At 47.4% G+C, this 17,140-nt stretch overlaps 1 protein-coding gene across 6 annotated transcripts in view; it reads right to left on the bottom strand.

Annotated features, from left to right (window-relative positions):
- Positions 1-262: 262 nt before the first annotated feature.
- The window catches only part of STAG2 (STAG2 cohesin complex component), a 2,060,662-nt gene continuing 2,043,784 nt past the window's right edge, over positions 263-17,140 (bottom strand). For 4 of the 6 annotated variants that reach the window (XM_069612659.1, XM_069612661.1, XM_069612663.1 and 1 more), the window contains exon 36: positions 263-536. In XM_069612659.1, the coding sequence (XP_069468760.1) occupies positions 513-536 (24 nt within the window). In that variant the 3' untranslated portion in view covers positions 263-512. The remainder of the gene's footprint in view (positions 537-17,140) is intronic. The other 2 variants (XM_069612662.1, XM_069612664.1) reach the window with 1 other exon arrangement.

A 17,140-nucleotide genomic window follows, 5' to 3' on the forward strand; every position in this document is an offset into this window, starting at 1 on the left:
TGTTTGCAAGCTTTCTTCCATCCATGATAGTCCAGCCAAAGCATTGAGGATCTAGTTTCCCAAATCAGTTTCTTTACAACTCTTAGATAGGAAATGAATCCATTCATCGTTTCAGTTCACTGATGTAAACAGAAGTCTATCCAAGGTCTTGACAATTTAGTATACTGAAAACAAGGTTGTGGTTTCAATTCTGAATCAAGCGCCTTAAAACATCCTTTGACTCAAAGACAACGTGGGAAAATACTTGATTCCGAAAAAATGATTGTACATAAATAGTTTAATTTTCAAAACAAAAAACATGTAGCTTATCCTCCAGCTGTTTACTTGTCCTTTACATTTCATTTTTCAGGCAAACAAAACTGCCTCTCAATGCACTTAATCTTGGTAAGCATGTCATATTCTCCTTAGAGAAAAACTGTACATAATGTCACTTTCTACCACAACTTTGTATTTAAAAATGTTCTGTTCACTTAGAAAACGATTTCACCACCAATTCAACTGCTGTATTTGTATTAAAACATGGACACCCCAAGTACCTAAAGGAGAAGAGAAAAATGAAACTATTATAAATCAAAGAAGAGTCACGGTTTCCATGCACACCACTCACAGAAGGAATAGGACAAAGTTCATGTTATAATTAATTAAAACAAATATATTCAGTCAACATCAAGAAAAACAGCTTTACTTCAACGAGGAAAAAAAAAACCAAGAAATGCAAACATGGATATTGCATGAAACAAGTTGCTTAAATAGAATCATGAATTTGATGTTTGTTATACATTATCACAGATTAACAAACTGTGCATTATTCCCTATCTAGTAGATTGATGACTTCAATATTGCAAAAAGTTGATTATCAAAGGTGTGGAACATGAAAGGTGCCCAAATTGATAGTTCTGGGAAATGTACCCGATACCCACAAATCGCTGTTGCACAAATTGCCTGTTTGCAAGAAAATATACTAACCCATTGGAATGATAGATTGCTTCCATTCGGTGATGTTCTGCTTCCGCAGATCTTCCTTACACAGAGTGCTTGCATTTTTAAAATAGGTTAAGCAGACTGGTTCAGTACATTTTAAAGGAACATTTTTCAGAAATCCTTTTGTGATGTGTTTTAGACGACCAACCCAGTAGCATCAAACCATGTGCCTGTCAAGTTAACCAAACCTCTCTAAATAGTATTGTGGCAGAGTAGCAGAACATACTTACCCGTAATGTTCTTTCTATGGATTCTTCTCCCACAGATTCCCCATCTTGAAAGATATCCTATCAGAAAATTTCCACATGAGGCGTAGTGCAGCTCTGTGTCGTCCCTCGACTCATCCCATGCCAGACAGGACGTCGATTGAAGTACAGTTACCCTCCTATTTTCCCCCTAGGCTCAGCCTTTGAAGAAAAACTCACACCAAACAAAAGAGGCTAGCAAAACAAACCTCTTTTATAAACAAAAAATAATTTTCTGTTTTTGTTATTTTTAGTGCGGAACAAAGCCAACGAAGAGGAGGCCCAAAATCTGCTACTCCTTTCACCTTACACCATGCCATGAACTTTCTCAATCTGCACTGTTAGGGAGATTTATAATTTTTATGCTTCATCCCCTCTCCCAGCGAGACCACTAGCAATTTTTGCTGGACTTCTGGACCTTTTCCTTTCTATCCTGAATGAGGGGAGACTTTTTCCCCTCATTCATTCTTATTTGCTCTGACTTTTGGAACTCTGTTCTCTGTGCTTTACCTTTAATATAGAGTCTGCCTACCTTCATATCTCTTTCAAGGCATCTTTGTCTAACCTTTGCAGCACACAGCACCTTACGTGCAGTGCTGCTGTGAACCCTTTGGGTTCTCCCTTGAAATTCTTTCTTTATCCTTATTAACTACACTTCATAAGGATAGAGGGATACTTTGTCTCCTTCCAAAAACATTATCCTATGAGAGATTAGCACACACCACTTTATGTGGAGTGCTAAGGGGATACCTAGTATCCCCCCCTTCTCTCTGCTGCTGTGGCTTTTTAGTCACAGACAACCCAATAGTTATGGCTGGGGCAGTGGACGTGTTCTACCAACTATTGTGCTATTTATTTACTGCAAACTGTATTCACAGTCTCGGTTGTGCACAATAGGGTCACCTATGTTCTAACATGGTGGCTCCTTTCGTTTTTTTGTCATTTCTATTGTGGTTGCTCTTGGTTAGCCCTTCTACCATTCTGGGTGTTTGTTTTGCCATTAGCAGGAACCCTGGGGTGCCCCACCTAGGTTCCAGTGTGTCTGGCAGGCAGGCAGGAGTTATTCACTCCCCTGCCCTTTATCTGCCAGAGTGCCTGAATGGAACCAGTTCCAACAGAGGGGCTGTCTGTCCTGGTTGGACAGCCACCCCACCCCTTACTGTAAAATGCTGAGAGTTTGCAGACGAGTGGGTGGGAAAATCTAATAAAAGGTAAGGTTCCTGAGGTGAAAGGCAAGTCGACCACTGGAACAGAAGAACAGAACCTGAAGACTACCGGAGACACCTCCAGACCCTTCCAATCACTGAAGCAACAACGGCTGTCCTGATCCCGTTTTCTAATCAACAGAGGCGCTCCGAAAAGTATGACTCCTTCCCCACGGCTGGTGGGACCAACCAGCCCTAAGACGAACTACAAATTGAGCCATCTCCCGAGGTGCTGTGCCTTTCCAGAGCTGCAGACCGCGAATACCAGGAGACTTCCGACTCATTTGCAGCGAAAGGTCTTTGCGAGGCTGAATCCGTCCAGAACTTTGGTGAGCTCTGGTTGTACCTACAGTGGCACAATCCAACTCATTCAAGTCCCCTCACTAGAGTGCAGAACTTCAGAATCAAAGATAGACTGGGCAAATACAGTCCTTTGGTGGTGCGGGGAAAAAAGGTGCCAAAACTGCAGACTGACCAAGGAGACTGAAGAAATCCATGCCAAGGGCCCTCTCTCGAGACGGCTCCATTCAGAGTCCTTCCTTTTGTCACCAGACCGAGGAATCGGGAGACTGGGTCTGTCACTGCTGCACAGAGGAGAATCCAGTTAAGAGCATATCTTCTAACCTAAGGTACTTTTGTTGAAAGTTATAACTTAACTTGAACAGAGAAGTCGCTCCAGACTGACTGGAGTGTTTGAAGAGTTGTCCAGGGTGTCCACTCTACCCCTGACCCAAGCTTGCCAGCTTGTGTCTCTTTAGGGAGTCCTTTTGCAGGGTTCCCTTTGTTGTGTTATCTTACTGGTCAGATAGCACAGTGAATAGAGTGCTCGCTGTAACATCCGTGCAGAGCCTGCCGTCGCAGGTTCGAATCCCGGCAGGGCCAAACTCAGCCTTTCATCCTTCCGAGGTCGATAAATGACCACCACACTCTGTGGGTTAAGCAGCGCTCAGATACCTGAGGGTTTGTAGCGCTATATAAATGCAAATTATTATTATTATTGAGTAACTTATCCTAGAGACAAAGTATCTGGGAGGAACTTTGGCTGTTCTGCTATTGATTACGACTTTGGAAATGCTCCTGCACTGAAATTCTTGTATAGTGAGGGCTTGGACCTTTACAGCGTTAAGTCTCAAAAATCTCTCTAAAATGTTAAGCTCTGCTGCTGTGTGATTAACCAACCTTTCCCTTCCTAAAAGACTATCTTGTGGCTTTGCTAACTAAATACAATTACCATATATCTGTGATGTAACGCAAGCGATAATGATAAGCCTGGCTGCAAACAATGGCAATCTCCATAGTCATGGCCTAGAGGCCATTATTGAGTAGACTCACCACAATGATCTCGCCTACTTTAAACCATATGGGCTAGACCCTTCAATTTTCTAACATAACACATGTACATGTGTTTTACAGACACAAACGGAGGCACTTCCCCTGCTGCATTATCCCCACACCTGGGGAATCTCCCAGCGTACAACAGCTACTTTTTCCATCGATGAAGTGGCGCTTAAAACAAAAAAAGAACCGTCAGGTAAACTACGTTACACATATCAACATGACTAGGTTCTCCTTCTCTTAACGACTCTAGACTGGATCCTTTTTTAATTGAGCCTTTTCTATTGTTTTTCTATTATATCTACAGGTTGTATATCAACTGTGAAATTCTAACAACTATTGGGTTGACATTATTCTAATAATAAAAAATCCAGTCAGGATATTCTACATTGGACATCCAGGTGATTATTATTAAAAATTTCTCAAGAATTACATGACAGTTAATAGCTAGAACCTAAAACTTGACTATTTTATCATATATTGTAGGCAAATCAAAGACAAATGGAATGAAGAGGGCTAACAAATCTTGAAGAAGGGGACACCATCAACCCCGAAACGCGTAGAAAAAATATTTGTCATTACTTCCTATGAACATTACATGTCAAAAGGCAATTCTGTAGAAAGTGTGATAAACACATTGTATGCCCACGACTTATATTGTGTCTGAATTGAATGTGACTTCAAAATAAGTATGTTTATGTTATCATGTTCAAAAATACAATAACATGAAGACCTAATATCGAATGCATTGAAAAGTATACCCATAACATAGGATTTGGAGCCAAATTAAATTGATGATCACTATCATTTTTATATTAGCAGTGTCTAAAATTGGTTTCTTCCACAAACCTCTTTTTTTCTTAATGAAACTTACTGTTAACATTGTATAAACTTTTTGATTGTTTTTACAGTTGTAAGGGTGTGCAGGGGACGGGAGAGTTCCACAAATCTGTGGACAATCTGTTGGTTTTACAAAGCCTGGCTGCTCCGCCATTCTACCAATATCCTTTGGGTAGTAAAGACTTCTACTAAGAGTTGGGGACCTGTATGCCAAGGGATTATTTTATGAAGTCTTACCTGAAGTGGATTTTAGGAAAGCTGCCCTAACATGCATGCAGCGACCTAGTAGAAGGCCTGCCAACACCAACTCTATAACCTCATCATCCAGTTCCCAGTCCTTATAACTTATAACCTAACCTCTCAACAGCCATGCGTGTAGATTCAAAAGTGCTAGGTTTGGGTGAAGCACGCTACCTTCTGACTGGATCAAAAGGTCTGGCCTCTGAGGAAGCCTGAGAAAGCAGGCAAATAGCCAACTCCAGCCTGGGGCGATCAGGTGAGCCCTGAAACTCATCAACATCCCGAGAACCATCTGGATGACTGATATTGGTGGCAATGCATAGTGAAAGTCGAAGACAGGCTCACCAAGGAAAACTCTACCAATTCCCACCCTCTTGGGGGAAATGCCCTCAAGTAATTCCATCGGTTGCTTCACTAAGCCATGTCGTCGACAAATAACTAGCACTTGCAGGACATCCAACATCTTGCCTGATTACTGTGACCACTGCAGAAATCTTATACGAAGCCTCGACTCTGGCACCAGAAAAATACAGGATGCCATGAAGCCTAGGAGGCACAAGACGACTAAGACCGGAAGACAGCTGGGGTTCTGGAAAAGGTTGACCATTTGTGCCAGTTTGGCGACTCTCCCTCTCAGAGGGGGATAAACTTGAGCATCTGATCCAGTGTATCATGCGACTTCTGCAAGTTCGGAGCGACGCCTAGCCTGCCCAGAAGGGAGCAAACGTTCTTTAGGTGCTGTGAAACCACCACGGGGGATTGACCTTGGATCGGTCAGTCATCAAGGTACAGGAACACAAAGATGCCATATCTGCTGAGGCGTGCCGCCAATACTGCCATCAGCTTGCTGAACACCTTGGGTGCAGACATCAAGCCAAAAGGGAGCACCTTGAACTGATAATGGGTGTTCACAATGACCAACGTCAGGAATTGCTGGTGCTTCCTGTGGATAGGCATGTGAATAAGTGCCCTGAAGGTCCAACCACACCAGCTAGTCCTGGTATTTTAAAGGCTGGAAAGATTTTAAGTTTCTCACCATAGTGGCTAGTGTACTCATAGTCCATAGTCCCCTTTTCTCCATTCTTGTGGGCAACCGCCAACATGCGACGGTACTGGAAGCTTTGGCAGCAAATAATTGAGCTTCCCCTTCAAATTTACCATAGAGCGCGGCCCCATCTCGCATTGAGCTGGTATCCAGGGAATAGTGCTTACGGAAGGCCGGAATGACCCAAGTAGCTGCCTTGCTGATGACATCCCAAGAAGCATGTCACTGAAAAGCAACAGCCGTGGCCTTGGGTCTGACCTCATGGGCATAATTCCTCTCAGGAACTGGTTTGCCCAGGGCGGTATACGCCTCTGAAATGGCCTGCACCATCCAACAGGCGATAGAAGCATTGTAAGCCTGGGTGCTGGGAGATGTGCCCCCAAAAGTGATGAACAATGCACCAGAGTTCCTGAAGGATTTTGTCCGAGAGTAATGGAACTTGAGGACTCCTGAGGACCAAGGAGGTCCAAGGCCCTTTCTGTCTCAGAATGCAGGAGGAACACCAGCAGGCAGATTTCCTGATTCAAATGGAACTGAGAGACTATCCTGGGCAAAAAGTTTGGACGAATGTGCAAGTTAACCTTGTTATGAAATTTGGTGAAGGGCTTGTACGATGACCACGCCTGCAGCTCGCTGACCCTGTGCACACAAGTGAGCGCCACCAATAGTACTGTCTTTAGTGTCACCAACCGGATATCCACCGAGGCCATCGGCTTGAAGGGCTTGCGTTGCAAGGCAGCAAGAACCATATTGAAGGCCCAGACCGGATGTAGCCCATGTACCGGAGGAAAGAGCCTGGACAAGCCCTTGAGGTGAGCCTTAACCACAGTTTGGCTGCTGAAAAAACGTGCTCTGGGGAATTCTTGTTGGCCCCAATAGCCACCAGATAGGGGTGGCAGGTATCGACCTGAACGCCAGAACGAGCCAGATGTGCAAAGAAAGCCAGCACTTCGTCCAGGGAGCAGGTGTGGGGGGAGGCCAGTCCAGTCCCTTGTCGCGAGCCCAGTGGCAAAAGCTAGTCCACTTGCTCTTATACTGGGGTAGAGTAGACTGCCTCCTGTTTGATGTCCCAGTTGTCATCAGAAAACTGAGCATGCTATAGTCTCAGTTGGTCAGGAACCAGGCCGAGAGGGCCAGCATGGCTGGATATGGCGGGGGGGGGGGGGTATGCTGGAGAACCCCAACTGCTAAAGAATGTCTGCCAGTCTTTGGCAGGAGTGCATCGCCCCCTCGGGGGAGCTGGCCCTCACCAACCAGGTCGTCCAGATAAAAGGTATAAGTGATGGCCCACCAGGCAGAGAAGACCAGCCACCGCATTCATCAGCTTTGTGAACACATGAGGGGCCGAGTTCAGGTCGAAAGGCAAGCACCTTGAACTGTAAGTGTTGCAACATAATTGTGAACCGCAGATATTTTTGATGCAGCTGGTAGATCGGGACATGAAGGTATACATCCTTTAAGTCTAGGGAACACATCCAGTCTCCTGCGCATAGAGACTGCTATATGCACAGGAGTAATCATCTTTAAGCATTCTAGTGGTAAAGATAGGTTGACAAATGACAGGTCCAGGACCACCCTCAAGCCAGTCTGGTGGTTTTTGGGTACTGCAAAAATCCTGGAGTAGAAGCCAAAGCCCCTTTCTGACTGAGGAACCGGCTCCACCGCCAGCATCTCTAGAACAGTGAGGCTCTCCTTTAAGAGGGCCGGAAACCTCATCTGAAGCAGACGAGGAGTGGGTAGACGGACGGGACAAGGAAGACTGAAGCCTGTGTAGACTATAGATAGGATCCAAGGGCTCTTGAAACAATGCTTCCAACTGTCTTGAAAGAGAGCCAGCCTACCCCCTAAAGCCGAGCTGTGTTCCCCGACTGTTACATCATTGCTTTTTAGCCTCTGATGCGGGAGCGGAGGAGGCAGAGCAGAAAAAAAAAATGTGCAAAGTCCTCTGCCGCTTCCTCCTGTGGCCGCTGGGGGACCTGTCCGGCCTCTGTACACCGTGGTCTCAAACTCCTTGAAGCTGGTGAAAGTGCACAGTTGAAATCGGTCCTGCACTTGGACTGAGGTAAGCACTTCTGCCCTTGCTTAGTCAGGATGGCCAGCCTTGTGGCGGTCTGCGTAGAGGTCTTTTTTGTCAGCTCGTCATCAGTGGACAAATGAAAGCTCTGACCCCCTCAGAAAGGAAGATCCAGGATCCTCTCTGGAACATCAGAGGTGAATTTAGTGGCATGCATCCACGCAGTCTGTCTCATCTCATCTCATCTCAACCCCCAGGCACAGTCCACTGCGGGCAGAGTCGATGTGGGAGACTGAAGACTCCATAAGGTCCTGCGCAACAGCACGGGTGTCCGCCACGCAGGCCTTAAAGGAGGGTTGCCTACGCAGAGGGAGGTCGGGCAAGAACTCCCCAACCTCCCGCCACAGCTTCTGGTTTGCAGCGGCTAGGAGGGCATCGGCCTGCCACAAATGCAGTCCAGAGTTAAGGTAGCAATGCTTGCCAAAAGACTCAAGAGCTTTGCCCTCTTAGGAAAGGCAACATGAGTTAGCCCCTGCCAAGGACAAAGACGATTGTTTAGAATGCATGGAGGCCGGTGACACCACTGGAGAATGTGGCTGGAGGTGGGAAGCCAGGAGGACTGGCTTCCCATCCAAAAGCCTGAATCGGCTGTCCAATTTCTTGTTCATCTGGGCGTTGGCCCCGGGCTTCTCCCAGACCTTTCTCGCCAACTGCAGGACATCCCTCTGGAGGGGAATGTCCAAGTGGCCCGTAGCAGGCCTGCCAAAACCGCTGCTAGCACTGCTGACTTCTGGGGGACTTCCTCAGGCTGAGGGACCCCCAATTACTCTGGAAGGCCATGAAGACAGTCGTGAAACGCCTTTAGTGAGGCTCAATGCTCTTCGTATTGGACGTCATCGGTGTTGTCGCCGTCATCGTCTCCACCCATTGTTTTCCAGACAGAGGGGAGTCTATGTCCTGGATAGATGTGGAACCATTGGCAACTGTGGGGGAGGTGTTGGTATAGGAGGAGGGGGCCCTAGGGTGCTGGCAAGACCTAGACCCGAGGAGGAACAGGCAGAGGCCCAGAGGCAGACGGTCTGGGAGGCATGACGATACCCTTAAGGAGTCCCGTCATCTGTGGGGATTGCATAAGGAGGAGGAAGAGGATGAGGTGCTTGAAAAAGTAGTCCTGGCCTGCTGCCGTCGAGTGGGGCTGGGCCCTCATAGGCACTTGGCCTCCTTTCCCGATCGAAGCGTCTCAGCACCAGGGGCGTGTTGCTGAAAAGCTGCAAGGGTTAGATGTAACCCTGCGTAGACCAACCACCTGTACCATAAAGTCCAGCGCCGCTTCCCGAGTAAAGGGGACTGGAACCTTCTTACATGGTCTGTGTGGCGAAGGACCGAGGGGACCAGAATTCAAGATAGCCGCTGGCCTGGCAGGCTCTGCCGTGTGCTTGTCTGCCATCTTTGGGCCTTGCGCCAAGCCCTGGGAAGGAGGGTACAAAGGCCCCATGCCACATACTGGCTCGGACATGGAAGGGCACTCCTTGGCCCTAGTACCTGAAACAGAAGCGTCGACCTCAGATGGCTCTGGTAGGCTCCGCACCCTCTGCCTCCTGACAAATCACCCTGCCCAACGACCTCAGAGGTGGCTCCGGTAGGCTGGGAGCCCTCAGCTACAGAGCTGGTAGTCGTGTTGGACCATGCTTCAGACCGACTCTGGGAAGTAGAACACGACGATCACTTGCCCACTGGAGCTGAAGAGGACTAACTTGACCGCTCCTCTGTGGTCCACCCAGAAGAACCCCTGGGCGACTCGGCTTGGGAGCCAGTAGCCTTGCCGGTCTCAGGTCTGTCGATGGAACTGTTAGGGAGAATCCTCATAAATGGCTAATTTCCCTTACCTAATGAGTCCCTCAGCAGCGTTGCTGGATTTCTAGGGTTGGTTTATTTTTTTCACCTAGTAAGAGTGTGAGCCTTTTTCCCCACTCTTACCAGTGTTTTGCTGTGTGTGTTTTCACTTTGTGTGCGATCCTGGGCACTGGAGCCTCACCTACTCCATGGCCTCATTTTTTTCATGCATGTTACACAGCACCTTCAATGCAGTGCACAAGGTTGCCTTTGAGACTTCCCACCGACTCCATTTTCTGGGGCTGCCATTAACTTTAGTCACTTTAAACCACAGACCCAGTACACCCCATCTTACATGTAGTATTGGAAAGGGTTAATTCTTATCCCTTTTTGTCTGTGTCTTTTGGAGCATTGTTTCGCTCCCTTTACATCAAGACATGGCTGGTGGCATTGGTAACTACCCTATTTTTTATACTGCGGTTATCTTAAATAACCATGGTATTGTTTTAGGCTATTACATTAGCCTCAAACATAAACCTGCTTGACCATATTTATTTGATTACAGTTCCGGCTGGGCTTATTCGCCATTTCTTTTTGTAAATGTCTTTCTCGTGTTTTACTCTGCACGCCAAACCAGGTTTGGTCCCTTTGTTCGCCATCTTTTCGCAGGCTTCTGCACAGAAGTCCTCCTTAAGGCGCCTGAAAGTCTGGGTAGGCAGGATGTGAGGGAGGGGTCTTCGGACCCCTGCCATGGGTTCCCTTGGTAACCCAAGTCGCACTCCTGTTTGATTGGCTGGGTGACTGTCCTTGCCAGGACAGCCACCCTGCTGTGTGATTGACAGCCAGGCTGTATGAATGGGGGAAAACTGCATAAAAAGCAGGTCTCTGGGACTGGAAAGGCAGAGTCGCCACTGGAACGAAAGAACCAACCAGGAGCTGATGAAAGAGGACCCCTACAACGACTTAACTGCCTGGTGAAGCCCTGCTGCAGGTCTGAATCTTCAGAATCCAACGAAAGAGAAGATCCTCCAGGAAACTTCTTCCCTTGAGCTGGTGGGACCAACCAGTTTCCCAAACTGCAAGCCAGGACCCCTCCTCTGGTCGAATTTGCTGTATAGAGCTACAGTGGGCTGGATAGCCAGGAAGGTCGGACCCTGCTTGGGTTTTAAGGAGCGCAACTTTTATTTGTTGCTTTGCTCTGCTGCTGGTTTCTTCCCTGCGTAGTGCAGGACCCTCAAGTCTTCCTACTTCTTGTCAGTCCGACAGTCGCTTCAGGAACTGTGAGCCTGCAGGAACTACCAGGAACGTCCGCCTCAGCTACAGCTTCCTCTCCGTTTTAAGGTACTGTACAAATACGGTTGTTCATTCCGTTCAGCCATGGTGAAAGTGTTTGAAATCTTTCTCCAAACCGAGGGCTTGTCCTTCTCTTCGAAGTAACTTTTCTGCCAACCAACCTCATCCGGAATCCGTGGCAAGAACTTTACCGCGAACTACCCTGAACTGTGTGATCTTGAGCAAAAGACTTTTTACCCAAAAGGCCCCAACCCTTTTCTACCTGATTCGATCACTGTAGTTCCTCTTGCTCAATTGCCTTGAGTACTTACCTGTTGGCGTGGTTCAATTTCTATTAACTTTGTTTTTCCCTTCCTTTGAAATTGCTAGAGTGCCATTTTGCTCCCACTTCATTTTGTGAGCTTAACTTGTCTGGAACCTATTGGGAGTGGTATGGTGTATTAAGAGTGTGATTTTTAAACTGCTTATAATAGTGTAATGTTATACAACTGAAGAGTGAAATAAATGTATATTCTTTCACTTGAAAACCTTGAGTCAGTGTTTGCCTGAATCGTAGTAATTGCTGTCCTTTGTGTAACTATTTGATACTGCTCACTTACTCTTGAGATAAGTCTGGCTGCTCAGCCATCGCTACCACTTTAACTGTGTAGTACAGGCTTGTACCAAAGGTGAATTTGTACTGTCACTTGTAGTCTTAATTGTGTGTGGTGTTCCCAAAGGGTACTGCATATAATTCTGTCTAACAGGAACGACCGGAAGAGCCCCTGAGCTTGGGAGCCGGTAGCCTTAACGGCCTTGGGGCTTCTAGAACCAAAATCCAAGGTACCCTTGTCTGTAGAAACCCCTGGGAAGGAGTCTCCACGCCGTACTAAACAAAGGGCCTACCTTATCTTGACATGAGATCCTGGATATGATACGATCGTTTATTTATATAGCGCCTATACACAATGTGTTTCAAAGCGCTTCAAGGCAAGGGAGGGAACAAGGGAAAATACAATTACATTCTTACAGGCCATGAACAATAAGGATGTGAAATGAATTATCATACTCGGCCCAACAACATTTCAGATAGCGCAAGAGCTAAGCCATATATAAGGCAAGGAGCGGAGAGTGGGAAAGAAATGGAAACAGACAGGCGACTACTGTACTAGGCCTGACGACATTTCTGGTAGAGCCGGAGAAAACTAAAGGTGAGGGAGAGGGGTGCAGAAAGGGAGGGGAGGAACAAAACAAGTGACTATCGTACCAGGCCTGATGACATTTCAGATCGTGCTGGATTGGGGGTGGTGGGGGTGGGGAGACAGACAAGTTTGCCATCATACTAGGTCTAGGGACAATTCTGATCGAGTAAGTGCAACCTATTTAAGATGACCTGGAGAAGCGTGTAAGAACTCCCAACAGCGTGCTAGACGATTCTTCAAGGCCCGGTGACCGAGACCGCTGCAAGCCACGCAAACGTCTTAGCAGTGGTCATGCCCCAGGCAATCAAGACCGAGCGCATGGGGATCCGAGGTTGGGGAACGAGCGATCGCAGGATGCACATCTCGTGAAGCCTCCTGCAGCCAACATGCATTGAAGGAAGAAAGGCGCCAAAGTGAGGTGAAGAAAAAAACAAATCATGGTGAGCAAGTGGAAAGTCGAAAGATTCTCTGCGCTTAACTGCCAGGTCTGACACAGTTTCTGTGGAAAAAGGGACCAGGGTGAGGCGCCTGACGGTGGGGCCTCGGGTGGTGTTCCGACACCCGGGGCCGTTCCACCAACTGGAGGACAAGCATCGGAAGTATTTCTTTCCTTTCCATCTGTCTACGAACATTAAGATTCTCCATTCAACTGGAGAAACATGAGGGGGGACACTCAGAGGTTTCTGAGATGCGGTTGGTGCAGACATTAACATTGAGGCCGATTGGCTCTTATATATAGCTCTGCCCCTGGGAACCTTTGTGGACATCGCTTCACCTGGGGAAGGTGTGCACACCCATCACTCCAATAATTCCAGTTTGTAAAAAGGCACTGAGCTCTGGGTCATACTGCCTCCAGCCAATGACTGCCCTCTCCTCTAGAAACCATCTTCAGATTTGGTAGCGCGTAAAGTGCCAGCATGACCAAGAAGAGCCGGAGAGGGGCAGTAGGGAGGGTTTGCATGTGAATCCATGCCAGACCCATGCTGGAGAACAACAGTTACAGGTAAGTAACTTGTTCCTTCTCCAGCATGGGGTCTGGCATGGATTCAAATGCTCATGAATAAAGAATACACAGCAGTGCATACATACACAACCACGGGAGGTGGCAAGGTTCAACAGAAGTAATTACTCTTATCTCAGGAACAGGCTCACCTTTAAGCTAACAGGTTGCGTAGCACTGCATTGCCGACCCTGGACTCCTCTCTGGAATCGCTGTTGACGCAATAGAATCTTGTGAAGGTGTGCGTAGACCTCCATGTAGCAGTTCTGCAGATGTCCAGCAGGGGCACACCAGACAGGAACGCCGTTGCTGCAGCGACCGCTCTGGTGCAATGGGCTCTCAGACGGCTGGGCAACGGTCGGTTTGCCAACCGGTGACAGTGTGTGATACAGCCGGAGAGCCACCTGGAACTGGAAGCCTTGGACAAAGCTTTCCCATGGTTCACAGGTCCAAAGTTCATGAAAAGTGGAGACGTCTTCCGGAAACTCTTTGTGCGTGACACATAGAACTTGAGCATGCGCCACATCCAGCGAGTGCAAAGTCCTTTCAGCCGGCAACGAAGGCGTCGGAAAAAGCACAGGTAACACCAAAGGTTCGTTGAGGTGGAATTCTTACTTTGCTTAGCTCATCTGTTTGGGGGCACTGATCAGTCCCTATGACTATCAGCGCAGGATAACTCGTTCTCTATTGTAAAGATCTTAGTTAATTTTTCCTACACATCACGTTCTGTGAAGTGCAGTATAGACACTGTCCCTTAAACTTTATTTTTTATCAACTTTGTGGTTATTTGCATGGTGGATCCAGGATGAGATAGTGGCAGCAAATACTTTTATAGTGTTTTCTTTTTTGTAGTCTTGTGTACTTTTGCATTTTACCGCTTAATGCCAGATAGAGTTCCATGTACTCTAAAACGGCAGTGCCACAAGACCGTTGCTTGTTCTTTGGCCCTCTTTTCTTTTGAGTGGCAGGATTTTTCATATATGGTAAAACCTTTACCATGGACGGCTCTAGCTTTTGCAGGCAGAGTGGTGGTCAATGTCTTTAGCTGGATGTTGGAGGGTGTGTCTCTTTGGACCCTGTCCACATCACTGCCAGGTGCTTCTGTTGCGTTGCCGGTAAGATAAATTGGCAAGAGGCTAATCAGGTTTGGACATCCCCTGTCAGTTTGGTGGGCTAGCGGCAACTCCAGCCCAGATCCTGGATAAAAGGACGACTCTTGCAGCTGTTAGTCAAACTATTGTTGGAGCCAAGACCCCTCGAAGGAGAGCGGGTGGCGGGAAACCCAGAACTCTTCATTGGAATATCGACAGCAGCCCTTTCTTCAATTCCCAAGCAAAGCCCCGTCTAGCTCAGCAGATCTCGAGAAGACCTTCATCAGTGCTTCGACCCGTGGACTGGTAGAAACAACCAATCCCAAAGTCTGCTCGAGGTCCAGACGCTGGAAACATTCTGGACAGCCCAGGAATCTTCCCCCGGGGCTAGCAAGAAGTTGTTCTGGGCTACTTCACTGCAATGGTCGCTGTCCAGAGTGGAGCTTTGGGATGGCACGATCCTCCCAGAAGTTTCAACTCTTCACCACGAAGAGGAGCCCATGCAGGACCAGATTCTTTGTCGCCGCCATGAGGGTCGCTTTCCACCATTTTGTTCAAGTGGCCATCGCAGCTCGCCATCTGCAACACATCTGAGGAGTCTCCTGAGGTTGTCGCCCGAATGGTGGTCCTGAAATTGGTGGGTTTAGTGTCGAGAATTCAGTCCAACTGCAAACTAGCCGGACCCAAGAACCCAACGCATTAAGAGACCTCTGCACCCGTGACTCTTGAGCTTCCTCCAATGGAACAAAGGCATGCATCGAGTCGGCGCAGCAATTTCTGGAAATTCTACGGTGGTCCCTGAATGTATTGGAGTACAGGGGGTGAGAAAACATACCTGTTTTGACCCCTTCACCCCATCTACATAAGGTTCTATGGGCGCAATTGTGGAAATCGATATAATATTATGACCCCAATCGCATCGTTTAAATGTATGTTGGCCTACGCCAAGCTGTCTAAAGGATACTATGTACATAGGTTCCGCGGCAAGGTCTTGACCTTAATGTATTGTGTAAGCCGCCATCTTGAATCTAGCCGCCATTTTAGGTACTCTTGCAGTGTGGAAGTCACCCTGAATCACAAAATGGAGGCCGAATGACATTTCGAGTAAGACTTCGGCCATGGTGACCTCCGCACACGTGAATGAATAATATGTCCGCAGGCTACTTGTTAGGGTCATGAACTAAGACCCTGTCCTCTGTTTAACCTATGTGTAAATATGTAACCGTATCAGCGGAACTGATCTAATGTATGGAAATTGTGTGTTCGACCTGGCTACGAACCCTAGCCATGGTTCCAGAAATGGTTAACTTGTAAGAGGGCTGGCCAATGCAGTACTAAATGTATAAAAACCCAAGCATCCCGATCGGTCTCTCCCACTTTCAGTGCGAACCTAACGTTGAAGGTTCGTGTGTTAGTCAGAGGGCCGAATAGCTATTCGCATGTCAATTGACTTTGGTAACTTTGTAACTTTGAAATAAAGCGCTTTGTATGTCCTTTGTAACCTGTGTTGGTGTGTTTCCTTTTGGGCTTCCCGGCCTCATGTCAATTTCTCTGTTTCCACAGTTGGCGCCCGAATAGGGACCCTCAAGATTGATGCCGGATCATTGAAGGTTGACGCAGACTATCGAATCGGGATCGGACGGTGTGATTCTGCGGGCCCGACCGATCGAGACGCGATACCTCGGCAGCGCTGCACGATCCGATCCTTGGGCGATAGTCGTGCGGTCTGACACGGCATCTTGACGAGGGTCCAATTCCGAGGCGGGCAGATTTGCCGAAACCACCGAACGCAGGTAAAATTTGTTAGTTAAAGTCCTTTGTAAACCGTACGGTCCTCCTTAGGTTTGGTCAGGTGCAGTCGTGACCCGGCTCTTAATTTAACCCTGACAATTTGAATTTGGCGTATTGTATCTGCAGACACAATTATTGGACCAGGTAACACCAATTTTTTGAGAAATGCCTGGGAAATTGTCTAGTTGCTTTAGGGTTCTGTTCCGCAGCGATCGACAATCTTTGGAATTTAGCCGTCCGGCACCACAGGAGGGGTCGCCGGCGTGTACTATGTACTGTAAGTATGGCATTGGTAGTATTGTATTTAATGACATTTGGCACAGACAGACCAGAAATGCCTCCGAATTTCAGTGGCCAATCAATGGTAGCTTTGAGATCCCCCGTATTGAATACTTAGAGTCGATCTTGCTTAAAAAGAAGGCTAGGCCAGCAGCCTTTGATGTGTTACAAAATTGGAAAAAGGAAGCATTACAGCAGCTTAAAAGTAGGGATAAACATGCACGACGTCATAAAACGAATGCCGAAAAGGCATTGTTGTATGACAAGGAAAAACGATTAGATGAAACCCAGAAGATGGATAGAGCTTTCTCGCTTGGAGTCCAGAAAATTTACCCCTCTAAAGATTTCCATGTTTCCGAGGAGTTTATTGAGAAGATATTAAACGAACGGAGGCCTGATTCTTCAGCGCCACCTCCGTATGCTCCCGTTGTGGGCACCTTGCCCGTTCCTGCTATTGCTCCTATCGTTATTCCTACTCCTCCTGCGCAGCCTACTGCCCCTAGTTCTTTGGTTGTCGCTCCTCTGTCTATTTCGTCTATTACATTACCTCTTTCCCCTGCACCCTTGTTAGGTTCACCTACACCTCCGATTCTGGGGAGTCCCGTGTTCACTAAATCAGATCCCGGTGCAGGGTCGAAAATTGTGACTCGTAGTACTCTTCCTGCGGGCAGGAAACAGGAACTATTTGCTTGGGCTAAACATTGCATGGAAAAAGGTGATCAAACTGATGTACTTTCAACATTATCTAATTTGCACGGTTTTCCCGA

Source organism: Ambystoma mexicanum, chromosome 5p (genome assembly GCF_040938575.1).
Source record: "Ambystoma mexicanum isolate Mex_15411 chromosome 5p, UKY_AmexF1_1, whole genome shotgun sequence".
Classification (NCBI taxonomy): Eukaryota; Metazoa; Chordata; class Amphibia; order Caudata; family Ambystomatidae; genus Ambystoma; species Ambystoma mexicanum.